This window comes from Photinus pyralis, unplaced genomic scaffold, assembly GCF_008802855.1.
Source record: "Photinus pyralis isolate 1611_PpyrPB1 unplaced genomic scaffold, Ppyr1.3 Ppyr1.4_LG7, whole genome shotgun sequence".
NCBI classification, from domain to species: Eukaryota; Metazoa; Arthropoda; class Insecta; order Coleoptera; family Lampyridae; genus Photinus; species Photinus pyralis.
This window is the reverse complement of record NW_022170738.1, coordinates 25,429,763-25,453,796: the sequence shown is the minus strand read 5'-3', so window position 1 is coordinate 25,453,796 and position 24,034 is coordinate 25,429,763. Positions and strand designations below refer to the sequence as shown.

Here is a 24,034-nt window from a genome sequence, read left to right as displayed (position 1 = left end):
GTATTTATTTGACTTTTATACTTAACCCAGGCTAAGATATAATACCTGGAATCAAAATTTAAGTAATAATTTTGACAATATATACTGACGCTTGCAAATGCCCAATTTTTCTTAAAAATCGAATTATCTTTAAAACTACTAGCTTTTCGGATATTCACCATATAATAAAAAAACATGTACAATTACAAGCAGAATTCAAAAATGCATTCAAATATAGGGGGTTCTATTTAAAAAAATGTACCATTTGGGCGCCCTACTTTGTGGGCGCACCCTGTATAATTCCAAATATTTTTAAAATGCGGAGAATATTCAACCATATCATAGTACAAAAGCACTCTATCGAAAAATCTTATCTTCAAGGCATTAAGTTACTCCGCGCAATCGTTGACTCACAGTGTACAAGGCCTCTTTGCTTATTCGCTCAATGTGCCCTTTCCAGGTCAGGCGGGAGTCTATGTTGACTTCCAAATATTTCACTGACGTGGTCAGACCAGAGACTTGTTAGTACTAGACCGGACATAACTCAAGTTGTATGTTGGCAACATGATAGGCTACCCACCGACCTCGTAAAGGCAAAAAAGTACCCGCGGTAATCCACACTATTTGTTTTTGTAAATTGTAAAATCATCAAAGCAACGTGTGATACCAAAATGCTATGAGCTATAAAAAATTAACAAAAGAACAAATTACATCCCAATCTGCCTCTAAACCACATTTTATTTTATTGCGCACCTCGCATTGTAGTTTACATATTTATGGTTTATGTTCAATCAGCAAAATGGCTTTATGGAGCTTAACTGAATATTCTGTAACTCATTTGATTACTTGCAGGGTTCGGAAAGCGAAAACGAAAGCGTGCGCTCAGATCCTCACTCTTTCGTTAACCACTACGCCAACGTAAACGACTCTCTGAGGCAGTCGTGGAAGAGACAGAAGCCAGTGCGAAATTACTCCAGTTATACAGACTCTGAGCCAGAAGGTAGCGCCGTCGTGAGTTTAAACGGTGGCCAAATTATTATGAACAATATGGCGAGGTCGAGGGCGCCTCTCCCTGGATTTTCATCCTTCGTGTAAATAGTTAGAGAAATTTCACTCTTCATCCATTTGCTAACAGGTTTGATACTTAAATGTGCTAAAAAGATCAACTGTCGTTGCGTTAGCGAGCTGACCGATAGGCAAGGCATCGTACACTAAAAGGGTACAACGCGTTGCCTATTTACGTTTTTGAAACTACTCGCTATCAATCGTGAAACCCATTGTAAATATCTCATTCCTTTTTTTTTACTTTTCTATGACTCGACTTCTATTTTCGTTAAGTCTCGACAAGTAGTGAATGATATGTTCATTTCCGTAACGGTAGTAAATAACTTATTTTTGTAAATCTTTAAAATGTTCCTGTGTGATTTGCCTAAGTTAAACTGTAAAAATACACCAAGTCTTGAGATACATTTGGCAAATGCAGTAGATTAGACGCTATCGATCACCTTTTACTTTTCGACTGACCGGCTTTCGCAGTGATTGCCCTAAATTTAGCCAGCGCGTCAAGAACATAAATGGGAAAATCTAATTGTTTCTACATTTAGATGTGATTAATAATTTTACCAATGATTAACTCTAAAGACTTTGTATATTTATATGTAGTGTCTTGTTAAATATTTTGCGCCATTTTTAGCATTGTACTGATTAGAATACACTGCCTAAGTTAATTGTAATTTATTACTGTAATTATTTAGATCAATTGTAATATAAATCTGTGATTCTATGTTTAAAAGAAATATTAAAAATTATGAAAATAGCACAATTGATGATGCTATAAGTGTTAATTAAATTTTACTTGGAATATAGTCGTATTTTGTCGAATATATTTCAAGTGGGGCAGGTATATTTTGTTATTGTATATACATGTAATCCACAATTACAGAAAACAACAGAATGCAGTATCAGAGAACACCAGATATGTTTGGCTGGTTTAAATGGTAAGTATGTACAAAATTTGGGTTTTGGTCTAATTAGTAATCTGCGCCCTCCCCCCCCCCCCTTCCCTAAGGGGAATGGAACACCCCCGAGCACACAGAAGGAATCTGTTTCCCGAAAACTAGCTTGGCAGTTGTTTTTGAGATAGTGTCATCAATTCTCCCTTATAGCTGGGCCGTATTCAGGGGCGGACTGGGTACTTATGGGCCAGGTGGAATTGCATAGGTTACGGGCCATTAAAGTATTAGTGTACTAATGAAGGTGGTGGGGGGGGGGGTTGCTTCATTTTAGTACTCCTTTTTCGGAAATCAATTACAATACAGTTTTTTTTTTAAATTGCAGGTGATAATTAAAACTTTTGATTGAGACGTCCGATCAAAAAAGTACGATTTGTTTTGGATTCTACGCACCAAAATTAATAAGAAAAAGTGTTTTCCTGAGAAATTTTGGTGCAGTCGATTTTTGGTAAAAAAGGAAGGTTATACACTGCCTTTTTTTGAGCTCCGTAAAAAAAATTGTCTCACATCGACCTGGAAAAAATTTGTTTTATAGAATGTGGCCTGTAGAATCCATAATTTCAAACAGTTCCAAGATTGGGCTACTAGTTCAAAAGTTACAGCCCTTTGAATTTTCTTTCGAAATTGGTTTCTAGTCACGGGCGGGCCAGGTGGAATTGCATAGGTTACGGGCCATTAAAGCATTAGTGTAGTAATGAAGGTGGCGTGGGGGTAGCTCTGTGGTGCACCACAAAAACATTTTTTGCTTTATTTTAAAGTACTCCTTTTTCGGAAATCAATTACAATACAGGTTTTTTTTAAATTGCAGCTGATAAAAGTAACAAAATATACAATCCACACGAGGTTCGTCGCCTATCATTGTATTTCAGTATTTTCATGCTACGACAAAAAATGATAAATTCATTGTAAAACACTTCAATTAAAACAGAATTTTTTAACCTAACATCAACCCCAATTAGAGAAACGTGTTCATAACTTATTAATAGTGCAAGAAACTAAATACAGCACATACTTATAAATTTCCAACGTCCACCCGCCCCCCCGGGCCAGTCCGCCCCTGGCCGTATTGGAATAGCCCTCAGCCTCCCCCCCTTCCAGTGCTACATTCTCTCCCAAAACGTTCAGCCCTTAGAACTTTCATGTATAGAATATCTCAGAAAACATTTATCATGACACTCCCTAATACAAAATAAACCCCTAAAGGTACGTTCCCTATGAAGCGGCTGACGCAATGCACCGCCTCAATAGAAAGCAATGGAAGCATGTTCTAACCTGCATGCGGCGGCCGTCTCCAGTGGCATGCGTAAAAGGCACACCGCGTCAGACGTTTCATAGGAAACGTACCTTAAAGCAGATCTAGCAGATTTGCTATGGCTAGCGTAGATGCACCTGCGCATGCGCGATTATGTCGTTTAGCCGGAAATGAGAGTACAGACAGACCGACATCATCGAGATTTTGTGCATCATTTCTCCCTCTTATAGCTCTAATTAGTTGGAGAATTCCTTGGTGCATTTTCCCTCTTCCTCAGAGGCACTGTGTTTTGAATTATTGTGTAAGTAGGTATCTTTTCACAACCTGAGGGTGTAGCTCTCAAACGGAACATTTTGGACCTTTAACTTATTTTTTTTTTTAAATTATGCCATCGCCACTCTCATTCCAGATCTTATAATTCGACTGGTTTGAGTGAGCATTTTGGCAGAAATTGAGGGCCGCAATTTGAAAAAAACAGCAATGCTTGCGCAAGATCTGCACAAGGGAAAAGCTTTTTCTCAAAGCGCATTTTGGGAAGGGAAAATACGATAGTAATTTAGGCATTGCTCAGTTATTGAAAACTTTAAGATACAGATTGGGTAATTCTAGAAGTTTGATGTGACTGACCTCAAGTCAACAGGATTAGTTGTTTTTATTTAAAAAACTTAACTTTTAAATTAAGGTATTGGTGTGACTAAGGAAAAGGAGGTCGCGCCGGCGCGGCACTGATTTGTGCATGTTATCGCTTCATTAAGGTAACAAATAATTTTCCGTACAGTAGTTGGCGAAAGTTTTAAGCGGTCAGGTCGATGTAACGTCGTTCCAATGGTAAATAGGGCCAATAGGGGTAATGATCGCTTCCCTTGCAATGGTGAGTTTTTATTTTTGTTTAATTAGGACCCACTAAACACTAACAATCACTTCTATTGCATAACGGCAAGCGAAAATTCTGATAAAATACAAAAACGTGACTACATATAGCGGGTGATCCAAAATGACCGCTAACAGTTTGAATTTCCCGCAAAACTTCTAATTTTGTAATGTTGGTGACATATTAAATATTATTTATTTAAAAGCGGGTGGTGGATCAATTTAATGGATCACAATTAAATAATTTAAAAAAATCGTTAAGCCGCTTGTGACCAAGAGGCGAAGAATGCACGTTCAGATTTGTTTTTTCGATTTTAATAGCCCTTATGGACATTTCATGCCTTAATGAGAATACATCAGACTTGAAATAATTTTTAATTTCTGATCGAATGACACTAATACTAAGTCTGTAAAGTGGTGTAGTTCCGGAGCTTTTGTGACTCATACAGACAGACGGACAATTAAGAGGGCAAAAGTGCACATTTTATTTTTTGAAAGTGAAATTTACTAAGCACAGTTGCACACTGCGGTTCATGTACTGAAACATTTAAAGGTAGGGGCGGTGGAGGTGAAGACCATTCTTAATATAAAAGAGACGACGCTGAGAATCGTCTCTCGCAAGGAAAACTTGCCTCTGCTGCAGTACTCAACAGAAACTTACTCCAAGCAAGGAAAATTCGCTTCAGTTTACCTCCAAGGAGAAATTTTTTCGGAGAAATGGCACCCGTCGGGTTTCTCGCTCATTCGGAAATTTGTGTAAGCTCCACCCAAGACCGGTTGCTTCTCCTGCAAATCCATTCTTGAGAAAATTCGTCGCCGCAATACTCGCCCGAAAATTGCTCCAAGCAAACGCAAAGGATTGCTCTTTAGAACACTCGAAATAACTACGAATTGTACGGGGTGTTCCATGACCTCATAAAAAAAATTGGGTGATGGAGGGGATCAGAACAAGCATTTTTTATAATAAACCGAGGGTCCAACATGTATTCGTTTGGGAGCCACAAAGAAGTGGTGAAATTTGGATTTCTTCTTTAATTGTTGTCTCGGCAACTATAAGCGAGTTCCAAAGACGTCTTTGAATAGGTTTTCGGGTATGCTCTATCCGATTTTGAAAAAAAAATTCAAAATTCTTACCACGAAAGGGTGAAAAAAAATTCTGATTTCGACGAAATTTGGTATCTCTGGGGGTTTTTGAACATGAAAATGACGAATCTGGAATTATTTTTTCAAAATTACACTGCATACCCGAAAACCTATTCAAAAACGTGCCCCATCTTTCTAACTCTTATGGTTGCTGAGAAAAAAATTAAACAAGAAATCCAAATTTCACCACTTCTTTGGGGGTGGCTCCCAAACGAAATACGTTGGACCCTCGGTTTATTTGGAAAAAGTGCTTGTCCTGATCCCTTCTATCACCCAATTTTTTTTACATGCGATCATGTAACACCCGCTATCCTCATTTATATTTGCAAAATCTTGGCAGCTTCATCACCGATACCGCAACCGCCCATTCGGCGCATTTAATTCAGGTTTTTTTTAGTCAAACACACATTCCTGGTGGCTCGTTCGGCTCTTCCCCTACTCCCCGAGATGGCTCTGTCACTCTGTGTGACTTAGGGACCCAAACTGAAAATGCCTCTGAAAGGGAACCGATTTGAGTCAATTCCAAAAACTGCGTGTGTTTAAAAAAATGGCGGAAGTTCTGGGCAGGCAGTGTAAGGAATGGTCGATTATTTTGGAAATGCGTTTTAAAAAAAAAGTTTGAGTTTTTATGGTTACATATACCTACTTATTACTATTTCTAAAGGAGGGTGAATCGACAGACGCACAAGAGCAGAAGAGTCGGTCCTTGACGTTCAGTTTCTTGTACGTGAATTGTTCTTTTAGAGTTAGTTCCTGATGGCGACGAAGTATTCGTGTGGGGTGGCGAATGTTCCGTTGACGAGCTATGGCGAGTTCCAATTTCCCATGCACGCTTAAGTTAGTATAAGTACATACATAGGTACAGTGTTTTGTATCTTGGTTGGCCTTTTGATTCTGAACTTCCTGCCTGTCCGTCAGTCGGTCTGCCTGTGTACATGATAACTCGCGCAAACGGTTCTGAATTTTCCAATTCTGTTTTTAGAAATAGGTAAACAATGGTCAAGGGACGAACTGATTCAATTTTGGTCATTTGGGTTTTCTGTCCGTCGATCTATATGATAATTCCGTCCACTCGCGCGAACAGTTTCGAATTTTCCAAATTTGATTTCAGTATATTATTATGTTTTGTCCGTCCGTCAGTCCATCTGTGTATACCTACATGATAACTCGCAAACGGTTTGGAATATTCCAATTCTGTTTTCAAGAATAGGTAGACTATAGTCAAGGGGCCTAACTGATTAAATTTTGAGCAATATACTCGTCAACCGGAAGTGACCTTGTCGCTTGTTGATGGTACAGTTTATTTTACTGCTGAATAGAGATGAATTTGTTTGTTCTGGATACAAATTTTCAGATTTAAAATTGCACATTTTTACCACCGGCACGTTAGTAAGAGAGGTATTGGTCACCGTGCCTTGGGGTATAAAGTGACCCCCCACTTTTTTTAATGGAAATACATGTTTTAGACTTTAGAGCACCAGGAATCCGAATCAAACAAAATCTAGATGATGTGTAGGTCTGTCTCTGTCTGTCAGCCTGTCTGTACTCTCTTTCCGGCTTGAACCGATTGGAACCAAATTTGGTACACATTTTCTTAAACATAATAGAGGAAGAGCTATATGCTAAATATGTAGGCCTTTTATACCTACCTAGGCCCTTACGGCAGATAACATTATTTTAAAAAAATGGCTCTTTCTTAAGGGATGATAGTTCCGGGACATTTATCTCCGGTAGATCATGTTCTAAGTTCTTCTTTGTTCCCGTTCCCAACAAGACATTTTTAAATAAACTCACGTATAAGAACTTTCTAAAAATATCACATGGCGCATGTGTTGCCAATTTGTTAGGATTTGTTCTACTTTCGGGGGGAGGGGGGGGGGGGTACCTCGAATAAGCTTTTTACCAAAATCGTGGCGTGAGAGTTGCTGGATGATGATACTTTTGCTCTAATAAATGATGATATTCTAGCACTGGTCTAGAGGTGATTCTGCAGTAACGGCGGAGTGCTGAAAGACCGCTTTATCACTGAATACTCTTATTGTTCTGAATATTTTCACAGAGATTTTTACTAGACGTCGCCCACTGCAATAAACTGGTCGCCTTTGATGTGTATACAAATTTTGCTATTATATTTCATCTCTATCTAGCCCATGTGAAGAAAAAGACATAAGTTTTGCAGTGTGCGGCTATACTTGCGATGATTGACGTGGCTGTTTTTATACTAGACGTCTAGCATGATGATGATGATTGGCATATGGTTTGAAAAACCGTTGAGAATTTGCCTTTAGTGATTGCGTGATTTGGAAGTTGTTTTGAGCTCCATATGTGAAGATGAATATACCAGGTTGGGATGTAACTGAACGAGAGAGTCCATTTTGCCTATGGGCAACCACTTGACTGCAGCCTCAGCTTTCGAGAGTGCGCTACCCTTGCCTATTTGATGTTCAACCATGACTCTATGTTCACAATTGGGCCCCCAGGGTTTTTTTGCACATGCTACAAACGTGCTCTGGTGGTTGCAAGTTTGGTTCTAGGCTACCAGACAATTTTGCTTCATAACAAAGCTCATAGGCAACGTACACTGTAGAGCCACACCTTTGGCGATGGGAGCCCCTAGTCGCGCGTGAACATTCTCAGAAAGCCCTATTAGCGTTGTTCCTCTTTAAGCTGTTTGTGCTTTTTCTAGTTCACTATATGATGTCAATATGTACTCTAAAAACTGGAAGTACTTTTTGGAAGAGAAAGGATGTTTGTAAACGCCGCACTTTAAAGTAAATCTCTGTGACCTATCTAAGAGCTAAATTTGAGCTTTATACGTCAAAGCGTTTCTGAGCGTGTGTAATATTATAGGGTTTTTTTTCATAATGAAAATATGAATACTTTTGGGTGTGAATTTTCCATGGAGTCAATTTCTGGAGGGCCATTATCTGGGGCTAATTTTCTTTAGGGGCCAGGCTGTTTTGAACATTAATATTCCTTGGACTCCAACCTGTTTCATATGTAGTATTCAGTGGACTGTGAATTTTCCTTGGGGGCCATTCTGGGAGCAGATATTTTCTACAATTTAATCAATATTCAGGATCTACTATTCGAAATTGTGCTGCCTGGAACGTTGTTATTGCCTAGCCCCATCAATCAGCTAATTTTTTCATATCTATAGAGGGGACTTTTCAGCTTACAAAGTCACAAAATCTCTATTGTTATAGAGGCAACTATGATTATTACATTTAATGCTAACAAAAAGTTGAAAGAAAAAAACAATGACAAACAGATTAATTTATTAAATTAAAACAATTCATTGTTCACATCTCACTAACCACTTGCCCATAGTTTGATTAACTTCATTTTGTGCGACCTGCTTAATTGCAGAACACGCCGCTATATCGGCTATGGTAATTTCGGCATGTGCACACAAAAACTGACTTTTTCCTAACTTCTTGGACAATGACTGCAGATGGGAAGCACGTTCAGTCTTTGTTTTCGCTTGAACTAAACAGTAGGCTATGTCAAGTGCGGCATCTAAATCGGTTACATTATCACTATTTTCGTATATAAACAGTCCGGGCAGCACCCTGGCGAAGTACCTTAACACGTTCGCCTCGCCGCAAATCGGTAGCTGAGTCGCGAGTAATTCACAGGCTGGACCAACTGAAAGTAGACAAATGAGATGTGTACGTTACAAGTGAGAGTTGCTTACCATTCTTCCAAATGAGCCTTAGGGAGATTTTCGGCAGATCTGCTAGTGGCACAAACTCCCTCAACTTCTGCGCGAGATTTTCCGCTTCAGGTGTAAGTGACGGTATGGACGAATGCGTATGCGTGCCAACTACTAGATTCACAACGGGTGCACACAATTTCTGAAGGGCGAGGATGGCGTACGGCGGAAACGAGGGGTTCGCATTGACAATCATGTCATTTAACTCGGGGACCACGACCGGTTCATGTCCCGTGACTGCGGCTTTCAGCTTGGACATATCATCGCGAATCTCGTCCAGCTCACGAATGATATTTCGAAGTCGTTCTTCCAGCCCATTTATTTCCGGTTGATCTTCGAGTTTCTGCAAGTATTTAAATTTAGTTTGTGCTAATTTTAAAATTTGAGGTTGTGCTTGTAAAAATTATGTGCTTGTGATAAAAAATGTCTGAATAACAAATAGAACCTCTTTGTTCCTCATTTTCATTAGTGCTTTGACAGTTGTTCACAAAAAGTGATAAGTGGTGTGTGTCCAGCAGCAAACTTTGGAAAAATAATGGTGAGTAACTACCTGAGGGCACATAATTTCCACCCACAACTAATTGCCAAACAATCACGAGTAAGTAAAACACGTAAAAACCTTTAAAAACTGATTAACCTGCATGGAAATGTTAACGGAATCTTGAAATGGCGAAACGTGATTAACTAATGGGCCCTCCTTGGTCTTCTTGTCGTGGATGTTTTTCATTTTGTACATGTTGTTGGGAACCGACACTTCGACGTCGTGCCGTATTATCTCGCGTGTTTTGTAGAAATTCACCGGGCCGTTCATTTTTTTGGATTCGAAAATCCTTTTTGACTAGACTGGAGGAACGTACGTGTGCCGCATCAGCGTGGTGTAACCCCAGAAGCCTGGAACCGAACCCTCCCGTCACCTTTTGCCGGAATCGGCGAAGGTTACTGTGAAAATGAAACGAGGGGATGTTGGCAAAGAGAGTGATGTTAAAAAAAGGCGCCCTTTTGAATTAATCGGGGGGGGAAAATTGCGAAAAGTGCCCGATATTTCAAAATTCCCGCCACAGCGTTTCGTTTCCGGTTGAGCGTAGGAAGTGATTTGAATTCGTAATCGGAGGCGCAATGAAAGCATGCTAGGATTTTGTTGTTAACAATTTTAGGATTAATGGCCATTCCGGTTGTGTTTTTGCAATTTTCGGCACGATTTTGTGGGCGTAAAGCGATATTTATCAATTTTAAGGGCGACATCTAGTACAAAATCGTTATATTGTTCCCTGTACAGCACTAGGATTGGTTTGTTCGGTTTTGGCATTTTGTAAAATCGATAGTCGTCAGTTTGTGCTTTATTTTTCGTGCCGATTATTGCAATTGCGATTTTCGGTATTTGGGGATGAATCTTTGTGCGCGGCAAGGTCCCGTTGTTTAAACATTGTAAATTTAGCAAATGCAAGTTGTCATGGCGGAGTTGGCGACGGCCAATCAGATCGTCGCTTGCTGGGTGTTCTTTTTCACCTCGTAGTTCGCGTCACTCGAGGTATTTTTATGCGTCCTTCTGGCAAAGTGAGTGCTTAACTTTTCGAAAAAACCTACTCCGACTGCTACGGTCGAGCATAGAATACTTAAAAAATTCACGTTCTGCATGTGTTTACGTGATAGCGTTCCGAGTTTGTCGTTGCTCGTCACGTGACGCACTCCAGAATGGAGAAAAGACCGAGCAACGACCATGAATTCCATTTAACGCATTTCTGACAGTCGTATTTGTATACAAAGATTGTTTTCGTCTTACCACCACGTGTAGAGTGATGTGATTGACAGCTAACAGAGACAGGATGTCTACCAGAGGTGTGAAAAAGAGGGGTAGACCCCCTAAGATTCAAGTTGCAGAGAGAGCCAAGAAATTTCAATATCAGCTACTGAAAAAGCCAAAATACTTGCAAAATTTAAATAAAGGTTCCGATTCGCAATCAAGCACTCCGACAACATCTCGACCGTGCTCGCCTCAGGAGTACGAGGTTTCGAAACGGAACGCTACGCGAACGAGAGCTCGAGACGGGCACCGCTCCTCGCGAAAAGGCGGCCTCGTCGGTTCCGCCTATCCCAGACGAGGGTACAATCCGAACGCAGACTACCACGATTCGGAATACCACTATGGATCGGACTTCGGTGACGAATCGAGTGATAACAAAAGTGATATAGACGACGAGCTCGGATTTACCGGTAGCGATTCCGGCGAGTCGGTCGACGACGGTGATAGATCTAGTGACAGTGATTTCTCTCTTAGCAGTTACAGTACATTAAGCGGCACGCCGCGCCGAACAGTTTTACGTCCGCCTAGTCCCGAACCGCTCTGGTTGCAAAATCGCGAATTACCCCCCCTAGTTTTACCGAAATCGTCCGAGGACCTGTTGATCTCCTCGGACAGCATCATGGCAGTAGTGAGCATCTACGAAGTGCTCAGGCACTTTCGAAATTTAGTGCGGCTCTCGCCCTTTCGCTTGGAGGACTTTTGCGCCGCGCTTCTCTGTGATGATCAAAACGCGTTGCTCGCCGAAATCCACATTATGCTCTTGAGGGCTTTGCTGCGCGAGGAGGACTCGCAGCAGACGCACTTCGGTCCGCTCGACCAGAAAGACAGCATAAACATTACCATTTTTTTAATAGATAATTTAACTTACTCGGAAGTTTTGCGGTCGTACATCGAGGGTGATAAGAACTTCGATTCGGAGGTTTTAAACATTTTAACTGCGACCGACTATCCATTTACTACCGTACAAAATCGCATTAAGGTACTGCATTTCCTTACCGATCTGTTTTTGACTACGAACCCTGTGAGGGAAGACTTGCTGAGTGAAGGTAATTAGTTGCAGTCGAAGGTCTCGGTAAAAATATGCCTCTTTTGTTTCAGTTCCCATGCACTATGATGACCATTGCAGAGTGTGCCATAAATTGGGCGATTTACTTTGTTGCGAGACCTGCCCGGCCGTTTATCACCTAGAGTGCGTCGACCCACCCTTAACGAATGTACCTGAAGATGATTGGCAGTGCGGTATTTGTAGATCGCACAAAGTGTCTGGGGTGGTCGATTGTGTTTTGGATGTAGAGAAGCAGGGGCAGCTTTGTCGGCAAGAGTGTTTGGGCTGTGATCGACACGGAAGAAAGTATTACTTCCTATGCAGAAGGATATTTGTGTAAGTCTAATCAATTGATGGCATTTATTTTGTTGACAATGAATCCAAAGTTACATTATGTGTATGATGTGTTGCATATATAATTTAAATGCTATACTGAATGTTAGGCAACCAATCAAACTTTCATTGAAATGTATTGAGCTTAGTAGCATCGATTTAAAAAGGAAAAATCTGTATGATGTATTTAGAATTGAAATATCACCTCTTCAAGCAAGTGCTTTAGATTCGCCTACCTGATTTATTGGTGATAAGAAGGTAAGTTCCCCACAGAGTATTTTTGAACGTTAAACTTAATGCTAAGGCTGGGGAAAATCCATCAGCTCTCATGTGAGCAATGTGGTACCAAATTAGTTTTGAGATATGTCATTTACTCTTGAAGAATCCAACCTCTGGATTCTCTTGAGAATAGACTGTATAAAAACTATATAGTAATAAATATAATTTAATTAATCAAATAATTAGAAAAGTGATTATGAATTTGATAACATATGTTTACCCCATAATGTCCGGTGTCTCTATTTTTGGCAGCGGTAGCCATTTACTGGTGCATCGTATAGTCGTATAGTATCCATGGTATTGTAGTACAGGGTGTCCCATTTTCGACACTAATAGGGTCTCTCCATAATTGTTAGCGCTATCAAAAAAGTCATCATGTGCCCTATTTGGGTCAAACTTAAACTGGTAAAATCAAAATTTGAAAATATTCGCTCTCTTAAGAGGTACGGGGAAAAATCATCTATTTTCTTAGTTACAAATCTACAGAATGAGTGTTTTATGCAAAAGTTTCATTTAAGTATTTAACAAATAAACAAATGGATTGCGCAAATACAAAAGCTAACGTGCACACGGACGGACAAACAGACAGACAGATACACTGACAGACAAGCAGATAGACAAGCAGCAATACAATACTATCTTGAGGACCGTTAATAAACGGCATAATTGTTAACTTATGGTACATACTGCATATATGAATAAAATGGGTTTTTTACCATAACTTTTTTTGTAAGCGGCACTGAAACAATTCCTTCCTCGGTGCAAACCTTGACAGCATAACGAACCGAATAGCGAAAAAAGTAGAAGTACTAGGGACGGACGGACGGACGGACAAAGCGGCTCGCTCGCTAAAGAGATATAAGGAAAATCAAAAATTGTCAATAAAAAGCAAAATAAAGCAAAAAAGTTACTGGTCAACCTCATTTTTTAAATAGAACACCCTGTATATTTTAATCTAAAAAGATAGCATATTAAAATTCTCTTTTTTAATACATAACGCAATCGCAATAAATAGAGAAAATACAAGTGATAAAAAAAAATTCAAAATGATTAAAAAACAATTAAAACATTTAGGAAAGGTTCAAATATTAAAAAAACAGAAAATTAAACATTTTGAATTTTTGAATTTCTTTAGTTATATTTTTGGAACGCCAATTTAATATGCTCTTTCGAATAAAATATACAGTGTTCAACAAAAAAAATGAGATTAGGTCTCGAGTTAGGTCCTACTTTTCTACCTGATCCCGTGCACTTATTAGCAGATTATTCAACAGTCTTATAAAGAAACTTGTGAAAAACATCTTTCTATATCTCCTTTAATAAATATAAGTTCATTATGAGATTGACGATTTTTTGATTTTCCTACGTACATTTTAAATTGAAATATTTTAATCAAAAACTATCATATTAAGAATCAAAATATGTATAACACTACACAAATTTCATATTGATTCATATAGATTTAGAAAACCGAGACCGAGAAGACCTCCAGTACACCTAAAAAAATAAACTAAATTCTCATTTCAAAAATATAGCATGAAAAAATTTAAAAAAAATTCAAGATACAATATAGATGCAATCAAATTCAAAACTTTTTTGTTGTTGTTTCTGAATTCCATCCATGGTGAGTTATATTTTCAAAAAATATAATATGTTATCCTCTTAGATTAAAATCTACAGGGTGTGCCATGAGGTGTCCCATTTAAACCAGGTGTCAAATTCTTGACAGAATAGCTTCCTAGCTGAAACCAAAAATTGCCAACATATGTACGCACTTACAGACGGGAAAAATTTATTCTTTAAAAGTTGCTTAAAATGGTCTAACGTCAATTTTTACGCATGCATTTTGTTTGCTTACGCATGCATTTTGTTTGCTTTTATTAGAGGGACCTACCATCCAAATTTCGTTAAAATTGCTCCATAAATAAGAAAATTGCATTTCTGCGCATGCGCAACACGATTTTTGCGCATGCATTTTGTTTTCTTTTATTAGGAGGACCTACCATCTAAATTTCGTTAAAATTGTTCCATAAATAAGAAAGTTGCATTTCTGCGCATGCGCAACACGATTTTTGCGCATGAATTTTGTTTGCTTTTATTAGGAGGACCCACCATCCAAATTTCGTTATAGTTGTTCCATAAATAAGAAAATTGCATTTCTGCGCATGCGCAACACGATTTTTGCGCATGCATTTTGTTTGCTTTTATTAGAGGGACCTACCATCCAATTTTCGTTAAAATTGCTCCATAAATAAGAAAGTTGGATGTTGCACATGCGCAACTCGATTTTTTGCGCATGCATTTTGTTTTCTTTTATTAGGAGGACCTACCATCCAAATTTCGTTTTAATTGTTCCATAAATAAGAAAATTGCATTTCTGCGCATGCGCAACACGATTTTTGCGCATGCATTTTGTTTTCTTTTATTAAAGGACCTACCATCTAAATTTCGTTAAAATTGTTCCATAAATAAGAAAGTTGCATTTCTGCGCATGCGCAACACGATTTTTGCGCATGAATTTTGTTTGCTTTTATTAAAGGGACTTACCATAGAAATTTCGTTTAAATTGCTTCAGAAACAAGATCGTTGCGTTTTGCACATATGCAACACAATTTTTTGACTTTGACAATTTTTTTCTCCGTTTTTTGATAATATAACCCGGCCCAATTTTTTGTAGGTTGTACACAGGAAAATAAGGTCTTCCAAATAATAGAATAAAAATTTTAGGTTGCTATTTGAAAAAAAAAGTTCGATGCCGTTACGGCGCTCCAAAATTTTTTTTCAAAAATCCGGCCCGTTATTTTTCTGTTCGGTATGCCTAAAACATATATACAAAATTTCAACAAAATCCGTCGAGCCGTTTTCTCAGAAAATTGCCAACAAACGTACGTACGTACGTACAGACGGAAAAAAATTTTATTCTTTAAAAGTTGCTTAAAATGGTCTAAAACGTCGACATTTGATGAAATTTTGAAATGTTCCAAAAACGGCTATCGCAATAGCTACCTAGCACATGCTAGGAAGCTAAAAATGAAGTTGGGTCCAATAACTTTTACTTCATCTCGTACTTATTTTGACAACGGCGGGTTATACAACAATCATTATAAAGAAACTTCTGTAATAAACATTTTTCTGTATCTCCTTTAACTAAGAAAAATAAGGTCATTTTGAAATTGACAATTTTTTGATTTTCCCCCGTATCTCTTAAGTAAGCGAGTATTTGCAATGTTGATGTTATCATTTCAAGTTTGATCCAAAAAGAGGACTTGACGCATATATTACTTTCCTGATAGCACTAACAGTTGTTTATAAAACAAAAAAATTCAAATCCAAAAAAATGGAAAACTTTATAAACAAAATAAAACCAAATAAATTAAACAAATATAGCAAACGAGCTCCTGGGTATGGCTATAGCATGTGCAAAACCAAATTTTAAACCTGATGTTAGTTTTGCTTTTATTTAAAGTGTATATGTATGAAATTTCATTTGAATGCCTCCATAAATAAGCTGCGCATGCGCAAAACCAAATTTTGAAACTGGCGTTAAATTTGCTTTTATTCCAAGTGGCTATGTATCAAATTTCATTTAAATACCTTCATAAATAAGAAAGTTTGCAATTCGATCTGTAAATGGTCGAGATGCACAAAGGGCACTGTGAATGCTGATCGATTAGGTTCAACTTTTGGAATTGTGTTTCATATGGCTAAAGCTATGCGCATATTGAATTTCATGCAATTCGGTTCATAACTAACGGAGATGTCAAAAGGGCCTACTTTATTTTTTGGGCTACATTGCCAATTCACGAACTCCGATCTACAAATTTGATAAAGAATCCACCTGCAAAATTTCATCGTAATCGGTCCATTCGTTTATGAGTTATCGTGCTAACGGACGGACGGACAGACACAACAAAATTATAAACTCGCTAGGAGCTCGTTAATAAAAGAAAATTTAAGCTTCACGCAAAAAATTGAATTTCTCATTTACCTACTTACCCTTGTACTTACCTTACACTAACAGTGACTCTATAAGTGTCAAAAATGGGACACCCTGTACTGTGTGTGCCATTTTCGTTGAGACTGCAGTGTATCTTAGCTATTTTCAAAGATACAGTCTTCCGCTTTTCGCCACCCTGTAGCACTTTTTTTTTTGTAAAATTTGTTACATTCTTTTTCCTGATTACATAAATTGAATAAAATAACTGATAATAAAATAAACCTCATTTCGAGCCAAACATGGTGTCTCTATGAATTCAAATATATAGGTTGTGACTTGTGATACATCAATGTTATAAGGAAAAAGAATGCAAAATATTAACGTTAAGATATACAGGGCGTTGCATTTAAAAAACACCATACTTTGGATCATCTCAGAAAAGGTGGTCGAAAGCAATTTGTCGCGTAAAAGTGAGGCGCCCAAAACCAAGCGAGATATTGACTCGAGTATTGACTGATAGGCGGTACGAAGTTTGCCGGGTCTGTCAGTTTTGATAACGCGCGATCAAAAAAGGATTGACATCGAGTCGCCTTTGGAAGGAAGTTAAATATGAGTTTGAATGTTGAAGTAAGTTTGGACTGTCACTAAAGCAAGGCAATATTGTATAACAGAAGTTAGTAAACGGAGTATGGGTTACTTAAAGTAAAAGAGAGCTATACGCTTATATAGGGTGTCCCAGATTGAGTGGGATTGATTTGGTGAATTAGTTAATATAGAAGATCGAGTTTTTGAGATGTTATCATATCTTACTACCCGTGTACGATAAAAAAAGATAAAAACTGCCCATTTTAGATATTTTTAGGTAGAATCCAGTGGCGTAGTCAAACAAAAACTTTTGGCCATCGTTTGACCCACAGTTGGTTTTTTTAAATGCATCACCCTGTATATTTTAATGTCAATTTTTTGCATTTTTTTCGTGATTGCAGACGTTCCATTTGTCTTTTTCCCCAAGCTGTACATTTAACGGTTCCATAGATATGGCCTGTAACCTTTATTAATAGGACACCCTGTATATATTTTTCATCACTCACTGCATTTTTGTTACGCGCCAAATTCTTGACAGAACAGCTTCCTGCCCAAACCAGATATTAAAAAAAACATCTTTGACAGTCTTAGTCTTCCATCCTGTATGCCTAATGTAAACTGTCAAAATTTTAACAAAATCAAAATAACCGAAAAAAATATTAGTTTTTTGACTTTGACATTTTTTGCTCTGGTTTTTGTGATAAAACTAGCATAATGTTTGTTGGTTGTACAGGGTGGCTCAAATTCAGGGTTCACCATTGGGATCTCCGTAATGGTGACAGATAAAGTGTAGGTTAAAAGGTAAGGTTGGCCCATTTGGAATTTTTGAAAAAAAGGAAATTTGACATTTTAAATTTTTTCAAATTTATTTTTTTGCCTATCTCTGTACATAGAAAAAAGTCTTGAATAAAATGTTGGGTTGCTATACCATGCGATCAAAAATGAGTTGCTGTCGAGTAACCTTTGGAATTTTTGTTTACATAGGAAATCGTACTTAACCTGAACTTCCAAAGGCGACTCGACATCAACCCATTTTTGATCGCCCGTTATTTGAAGAAAAAAGGTTCTGTGCCTTTGCGGCGCCCCAAAATTTATCCTTTAAAAGTTGCTTAAAAATAATCTAAAACGTAGTGTACTTAACCCTTAGGTTCTATGCTAACTTCACACTAAAATAACATCAACCCAGCAACGTTTAAAAATGGCCACCAGAATGGATATTCTCTCCAAAAGCTCACGAGAATCTTGCTTAAAATTCAAATTGAAAAGTGGCATGTGATCAAACATTCTCGCAAAACATCTAAAGTATGGAACCCTTATGTTAGTTGTAAACAACGCTATGGCCTGAAGTACAGTAGGGAAGAAACGTAAAATAAAACACTGAAATTGTAAAAAGTTTGTTTAATAATTATTACTCATATGATGAAGACTGTAAAAGTTCGGAAATTACATTGCCAATGGTAGTTCACCGAATAAAAATAATAATAGGCTGGGAAAAAAAGAACTTACCCAGAAAAAAAACCAACTGACAAATTAATATTAAACTGTAAACACAAAACCAATATTCAGTCATTACATGTCAAGGGTTAACTAAAAGAAATGATTAGGAATAGAGTATCACGAAGGTGGCTCTTTTCTCTGCCGTGGGTGATTTGCACTTTTACCTACAACGCGCAAGTCGAGATTTCAATAAAATAAATAAATAAAATAAGTCGCCCTGGTTAATAATAATATTCATTATTATCCGGTTCAAATAGTGTAAGGAGCATAACGTTAATTATAATATTACAACAAAATAATGAAACATCTTCTTTGATTAATAAATCCAAGTTGGTTGCAGTTAATGTTACAAACAAGTTTAGCATACCTACGCAGGTAGCAAACATTTTAAGAAAGGGCGACATGCACAGGATGTGACTCATCTTTGATGCAACAAAATCCTTCTGTTAAGAACAAGGTGGAAAATTACATGGTCTTGTAGGGCAAATTCAATGTTAAAACAAAATATGTGGAAATCAGTGAATCGCAACCCCCTTTTAAACCGAAGAGTTTCTAATTAGCAGAATCTCGTCCCCGAGATAGATAACTTGCCTCTTGTTCGGGGTTTCGAGTAGTTTTTGCCACCCCCGTGACCGTCTCTTCAAGGCGAAAATGTTAGTTTACAAACAAGTTAGTACACATACATACACACATCAAACAATTCGATAATTTCCACATGTTTAAAAAAATGATCATAAACAAGAATTTAGCAAACATTACACCAAAAATTAACGCTATTTCAAACAAAAGGTTAACGGTATCAAACACATGAATCTGCATTAGGGTTAAATCAAGTCAACTTTAAAATCAAAGATTGAATACAAAAAATATAAAATGCTGCATACAAAACACAAACACATTGTAAAGAAATGGAAAGATTACTACCTGCATTAAATAACACAAGCAAAAACAACAGCAAAACCAACGTTCGTGCTCTCTAGATGGCACAGACGATTTTCCCATTCTAAAAATTGGGGGGTTCCTAGTTCTCAAAAATGTGTGCATCTTCGTAAGTTGTATATACAGGGTGGAACGTCGACATTGGATGAAATTTTGACATATCCAAAATATTATTATCTATTCTTTTGGAAAAGTATTTACACCAAAAAAATTTCTCATTAAAAACTCACTTTTCGAGAAAACCAAAAAAAATAAAGAAAAATTTACTGAATCAACTCTTATTTGCGGAGAGATTTTTGGAAATTTGAGCAGTGACTTCTATTAAAAGTACAACAAACATGTCAAAAGTCGGGTGGGTTGCGCGCATATGGAAAACTGACTTTCTTATTGGTGGTGAAATTTTAATCCCTCTCTTTCTAATAAAAGCAAACGAATCGCTTATGTCACATATGTAAGGGATGGGGGGTCAGGAACTTTAAATGTGAGTATTTCGAAAACTTAGTGTAGGACGAGGGTCCTTACAACGGGAAAATGATAGAAGTTAACTAGCGCCATCCGTCAAAGCTTATTAAGTGTGAGTATCTGCAAATGAGCGTGTCGGAAGAAGGTACTTACAAATGAAAGGTTTTCAGGGTTGTCTCCCAAATGAACCTTTGTGTTATTTATTAATTAAAAACAAACAAATGTAATACATTGTATAGTTGGAAAGTAGTGTAATAATAGTAAACAAATTACAGGGAAAGTGAGGATGGTGAAATATGGTACTACACTACATCTACACAGTTAGATGAGTTATTGAACTCGTTAGATCCTAATGAAATGGAGGCAAGCTTATGTCACGAATTAAACGACTACAAAGATGAAATTTTGCGTCAGATGGATCTAACGGAAAAATTAACGAATCAATTCAAGGGAAATAAGAAATCATATCTGGAGGTCGAGAATGGTAAACCATTTTCTTATTATTTTAGAAGTCTGATCGCTTTCTTAAATGATTTGCTAATGGTATCCTTTGTCCATAGCGAGGATTCTTCAGGTGAAAAAGGAACAAGAAGAAAAGCTCGAGGAAGAAAGGAAAGAGAAGGAGAGGCAAGCTGCAGAAGACATGGTGGCGAAAATGCACGAAGATCCCACCCTGGAAACGGATGTTATCGCAAATAATTTGGAAATTGATAGTACGGTCAGTATCACAACATCGGAAGGTGACGTGAATTCTGGATCCAATACTCAAGACGAAGAGGTCAAGATGGACGAAGATGAAGATGGGGATCAGAAGAAAGAGAAGGAGAATAAACTCAAGATTTCTTCAATCGTACAAAAGGTTACCATCGATAATTTGCGCCGCAAAACCTTATCGGTGTTAAATCGGGATGATTTAGATAAAAAGGAGTTGGAGACGTCGCGAATGACGCGCTTGAAATCTAGTCAAATAGCTAATGGAACGTACTTATATAAGTTAGGCATGGATAATCAATGTAAATCGTATGTAAATCAATACACCACCAATCCTATAGCTTTAAATAAGCCGCAGAGGAACGAAGAGCGAGATAAACGGCGACATTTATCCCACAAATTTTCGTTGACGACTGCATCCGAATTCAAATGGATCGGCGCGGTAAATGGCAGTCGTACTCTGCTCCTTAACACCTTACGACAAACGATACTGCAACTGGAGCAAACGATACAAACACCTTTCATGCATCCAAATTGGAATCTAATACGAAAGCACTGGCTCGTGGCCATGGCTTCCTGCCAGAAACCCAAAGATTTCGCACGAGCCATAATCGTCCTACAAACCTGCATGAAGCCGGTAATCTTCGCCAACGTATGGCACGAGCAGTTGGGCCACACGAAACTGTCGCGGACCACAGCAATCGAACGGGAGGAGCGGAAAAAGATCGAGAAGCGCGAGAAAAAGGAGCGCGACGAGGAGGAGGAGCGCAATCGCATGATGGTGACGGGTTACGTGAAGTACACGATGGGATTTAAGCATCAGTTGTGGAAGCAAAAAGGGGAGGAGTATCGAATTCACGGCAGATGGGGCTGGTTGTGGCTGTCGTCTGTTAGAAACTTAAAGACTGAAAGTTGCCTTACAAAAGGACTAGCCGCGGGACCTAGCGCTTATATGGTACAAATTCGAGATAGTAACGGATTAAAAATTTTGAAATTAAATTCGAACGCTCACGCGTATTTACTAGAAAAATTTCCCAAAGACGTCGACGTGAAGGAGGAGGTGGAAATGGGAGGCGGCGGCGACTGTCCCGTACCAAGTGTCTTACAAAACTTGAGGGTGGTGCCACCTATTGACGACATAGAGGAGTTGGACGTATCGAAGGCGTTGACTATTAACGGTCGGCTGCTATTTCCGAAAGTCGCCCACAAGTCGGTGTTAGACGATTTGCTTGCGAGGCGTCTGCAACTGAAAACGTTGGAGGAACGTAAGATTGCGCAACTGATAAAGACCGAAGAGCCTCACAACGAGGATGAGGTTATCGATGTCGATAGCGACGATGCGGATACCGATGCCGAAAGTAACCTCGAAAAGCAATTGAATAATATGATGAGCGGGAAAGTGGTGTTACCACCTCATCAGCAGCAGAGCCAAGTCAACAAGGAAATGCTGAATACTATCGCGAAGAAAATTCAAGCGTTACGCTTGCACTACACTTCGGTATCGAAATTCGGCAAAGATTATCAGTGCTACTCCAAGGGTTGTAATACAAATTCGTCTACTCTCCTCTGTAATTGTTACTCCCCGTTGTGTTTGCAACGCAACAAAGTCCGCAAGGAGTTGCTAGCACTGCTAAAGAGAGCGAATTTTCACACAAATGTCCATTCGTCTTTAAAACTGCCCAACATTCTAGGCATTCCCGCTAAAAAGTCAATTTTGGAGCAGAAATTGAGCGCGCCCCCTACCGTCAAACAAACAGAACCGGTTAACGAAACGCAAGTTTGTAAGGAGCTAATGGTCTCTCTTAAGTCAACGCCTCATTGCAAAGATGAAACCATCACCGCTTACGTTAAAAAGATCTTTGTACCCCCACCGCCGATTAAAATCGAAAAACAGTCGCCGGTTAAGATGGAGGTCGACCCACCACCGGAAGTATTCGACAAGACGAAATTGTACAGTGATAGCGATGATGTCGACATGGAAGGCATGACTCCTGACGCTATAAACGAAATGATAATCGGATCTTCATCGTCGGGCGTGCGACCGTCTGTCGTTAAAACTGAAGCAACGAAAGCCGCAGTAGTCGACGGGATAGTCAAGAGAACCGAACTTGACGTGGGGCGCACAATTCAAACGCTCAACGCGAGGTCGTCATCGTACGTCCCTCAACCGAACCGAAGGTTTTGCACGTACAAAACGATGATGCGCAAAGAGGAGAAAGTTGTTAAAGCCGAACGCGCCGAAGACGGAACCGAACGTATCTATACGACCATCTCGACCGAAGGAAAGGTCTACCTGAAGAAGCTACCGTCGACGACCGTAGTGGAGAAACGCAAGAAGCGCCAAACCGTCAAGTATCCGCTCTGCTCGACGTTCCAAACGAATAGCGGATCTCGGTCTCTGCTCGTTCTGCCGAAGCACGAGGTGCAGAGACTCGCGAGGAGCGGCGGAAAGGTGATGGTTAGCGGCTTTCATCACTTGGCCAAGCCGAATAACTTCGCGTGGCCGTATCCGTGCGCGCGCCCCCTGTTTAAAACGTGCTGGTTGTATCGTACGGTGAACTTGAAGAACACCTCGTCGGTCGCGCTTCTACTGCGCATTCTCTGGGCCTGCATGAGGTGGGACGATATGCAAGCTAAACCGCCTAACACGGACGGCAAGAATCATATTACGACCGAGACGGAGATTCTATCGCTTGAACTTTTGAAGCATAGGTACGTCGGGCAATTCTTGGAGAGGACTCAATATTTACGACGGAAGGTTGTTATTCCACTCGAGCTGCCGAAAACGGTTAGAGGTAAGACGTAACCTTTTTTTGTTCAAATGTAAACATATAGCTAGCAGAGCGGTGACAGGTAGTGCTGAGCAAAGAATTCGTTTATCAAATTTTAATAATAAATTTGTAATGGACCAAGGTCTGCTCAATTCAAAACCAAAAATCAAAACTTACTGAAACGCATGGCACATGATCGTCAAGTAACAAACAGGTCTATTGATAGGTGTGTATCGATCTAGGGATCAACCAACGTACATAAAACAAGAAATGGGGTGTGTGAGATTTAATTAAAACGTTAAAACCTTCTTAAATTCAAAGTACAAACAAGAGTTGTCCCCTTATAACCGAAAGTAGCTCTAGGGTCTTTATTGATTGCTTTTCCAATTTGCATGTTACAATTGCATAGTTTTCAACCTGTACCTGTTATTTCTCTCTTAATCGCGACTTTACACCGAAATTTAAAATATTGTGTCACAATGTTTCAGGAACATGTAATTATATACTAAGATTGTTATGTAACGGAGCCCAATATTTACACCAATGGCTTACAGTACAAAGGATACACATAATGTATACGTCTTTCGCTATAAAAACCGGTGCACGTCATTGATTTATGAATCAATTTCAGACAAGTTTTCTATAGATTTCGCACACTTGTTTTTTTTTGTACATGTTGCAGTGTTGCAGCATATGTCTAAAA

The 24,034-nt window shown here is 38.8% G+C and overlaps 3 protein-coding genes across 9 annotated transcripts in view; 2 read left to right on the top strand and 1 right to left on the bottom strand.

The window, feature by feature from the left end:
* Window positions 1-1,796, top strand: part of LOC116175358 (protein sidekick) — a 47,023-nt gene extending 45,227 nt beyond the window's left edge. For all 3 annotated transcript variants that reach the window (XM_031493428.1, XM_031493427.1, XM_031493429.1), the window contains one exon: window positions 832-1,796. In XM_031493428.1, the coding sequence (XP_031349288.1) occupies window positions 832-1,074 (243 nt within the window). In that variant the 3' untranslated portion in view covers window positions 1,075-1,796. The remainder of the gene's footprint in view (window positions 1-831) is intronic.
* A 6,721-nt stretch (window positions 1,797-8,517) lies between these two features.
* LOC116177086 (probable aminoacyl tRNA synthase complex-interacting multifunctional protein 2) lies at window positions 8,518-9,903 on the bottom strand. 2 transcript variants are annotated; one of them, XM_031495957.1, is made up of 3 exons: window positions 9,591-9,903; window positions 8,954-9,314; window positions 8,518-8,904 (listed from the first exon to the last, which is right to left on the bottom strand). In XM_031495957.1, exons 1-3 carry the CDS (start codon window positions 9,780-9,782, stop codon window positions 8,552-8,554), a joined length of 906 nt encoding a protein of 301 aa, XP_031351817.1. In that variant the 5' UTR covers window positions 9,783-9,903; the 3' UTR covers window positions 8,518-8,551. The 2 variants fall into 2 exon arrangements, with proteins under 2 accessions (XP_031351817.1, XP_031351818.1); XM_031495958.1 differs by having other exon boundaries at window positions 9,609-9,893.
* The window catches only part of LOC116177085 (nucleosome-remodeling factor subunit NURF301), a 35,463-nt gene continuing 20,860 nt past the window's right edge, over window positions 9,432-24,034 (top strand). For 2 of the 4 annotated variants that reach the window (XM_031495953.1, XM_031495952.1), the window contains exons 1-4: window positions 10,171-11,818; window positions 11,871-12,153; window positions 20,125-20,333; window positions 20,410-23,355. In XM_031495953.1, the coding sequence (XP_031351813.1) occupies window positions 10,795-11,818; window positions 11,871-12,153; window positions 20,125-20,333; window positions 20,410-23,355 (4,462 nt within the window). In that variant the 5' untranslated portion in view covers window positions 10,171-10,794. Of the gene's footprint in view, window positions 9,510-10,170; window positions 11,819-11,870; window positions 12,154-20,124; window positions 20,334-20,409; window positions 23,356-24,034 lie in introns of those variants that run through there. The other 2 variants (XM_031495956.1, XM_031495955.1) reach the window with 2 other exon arrangements.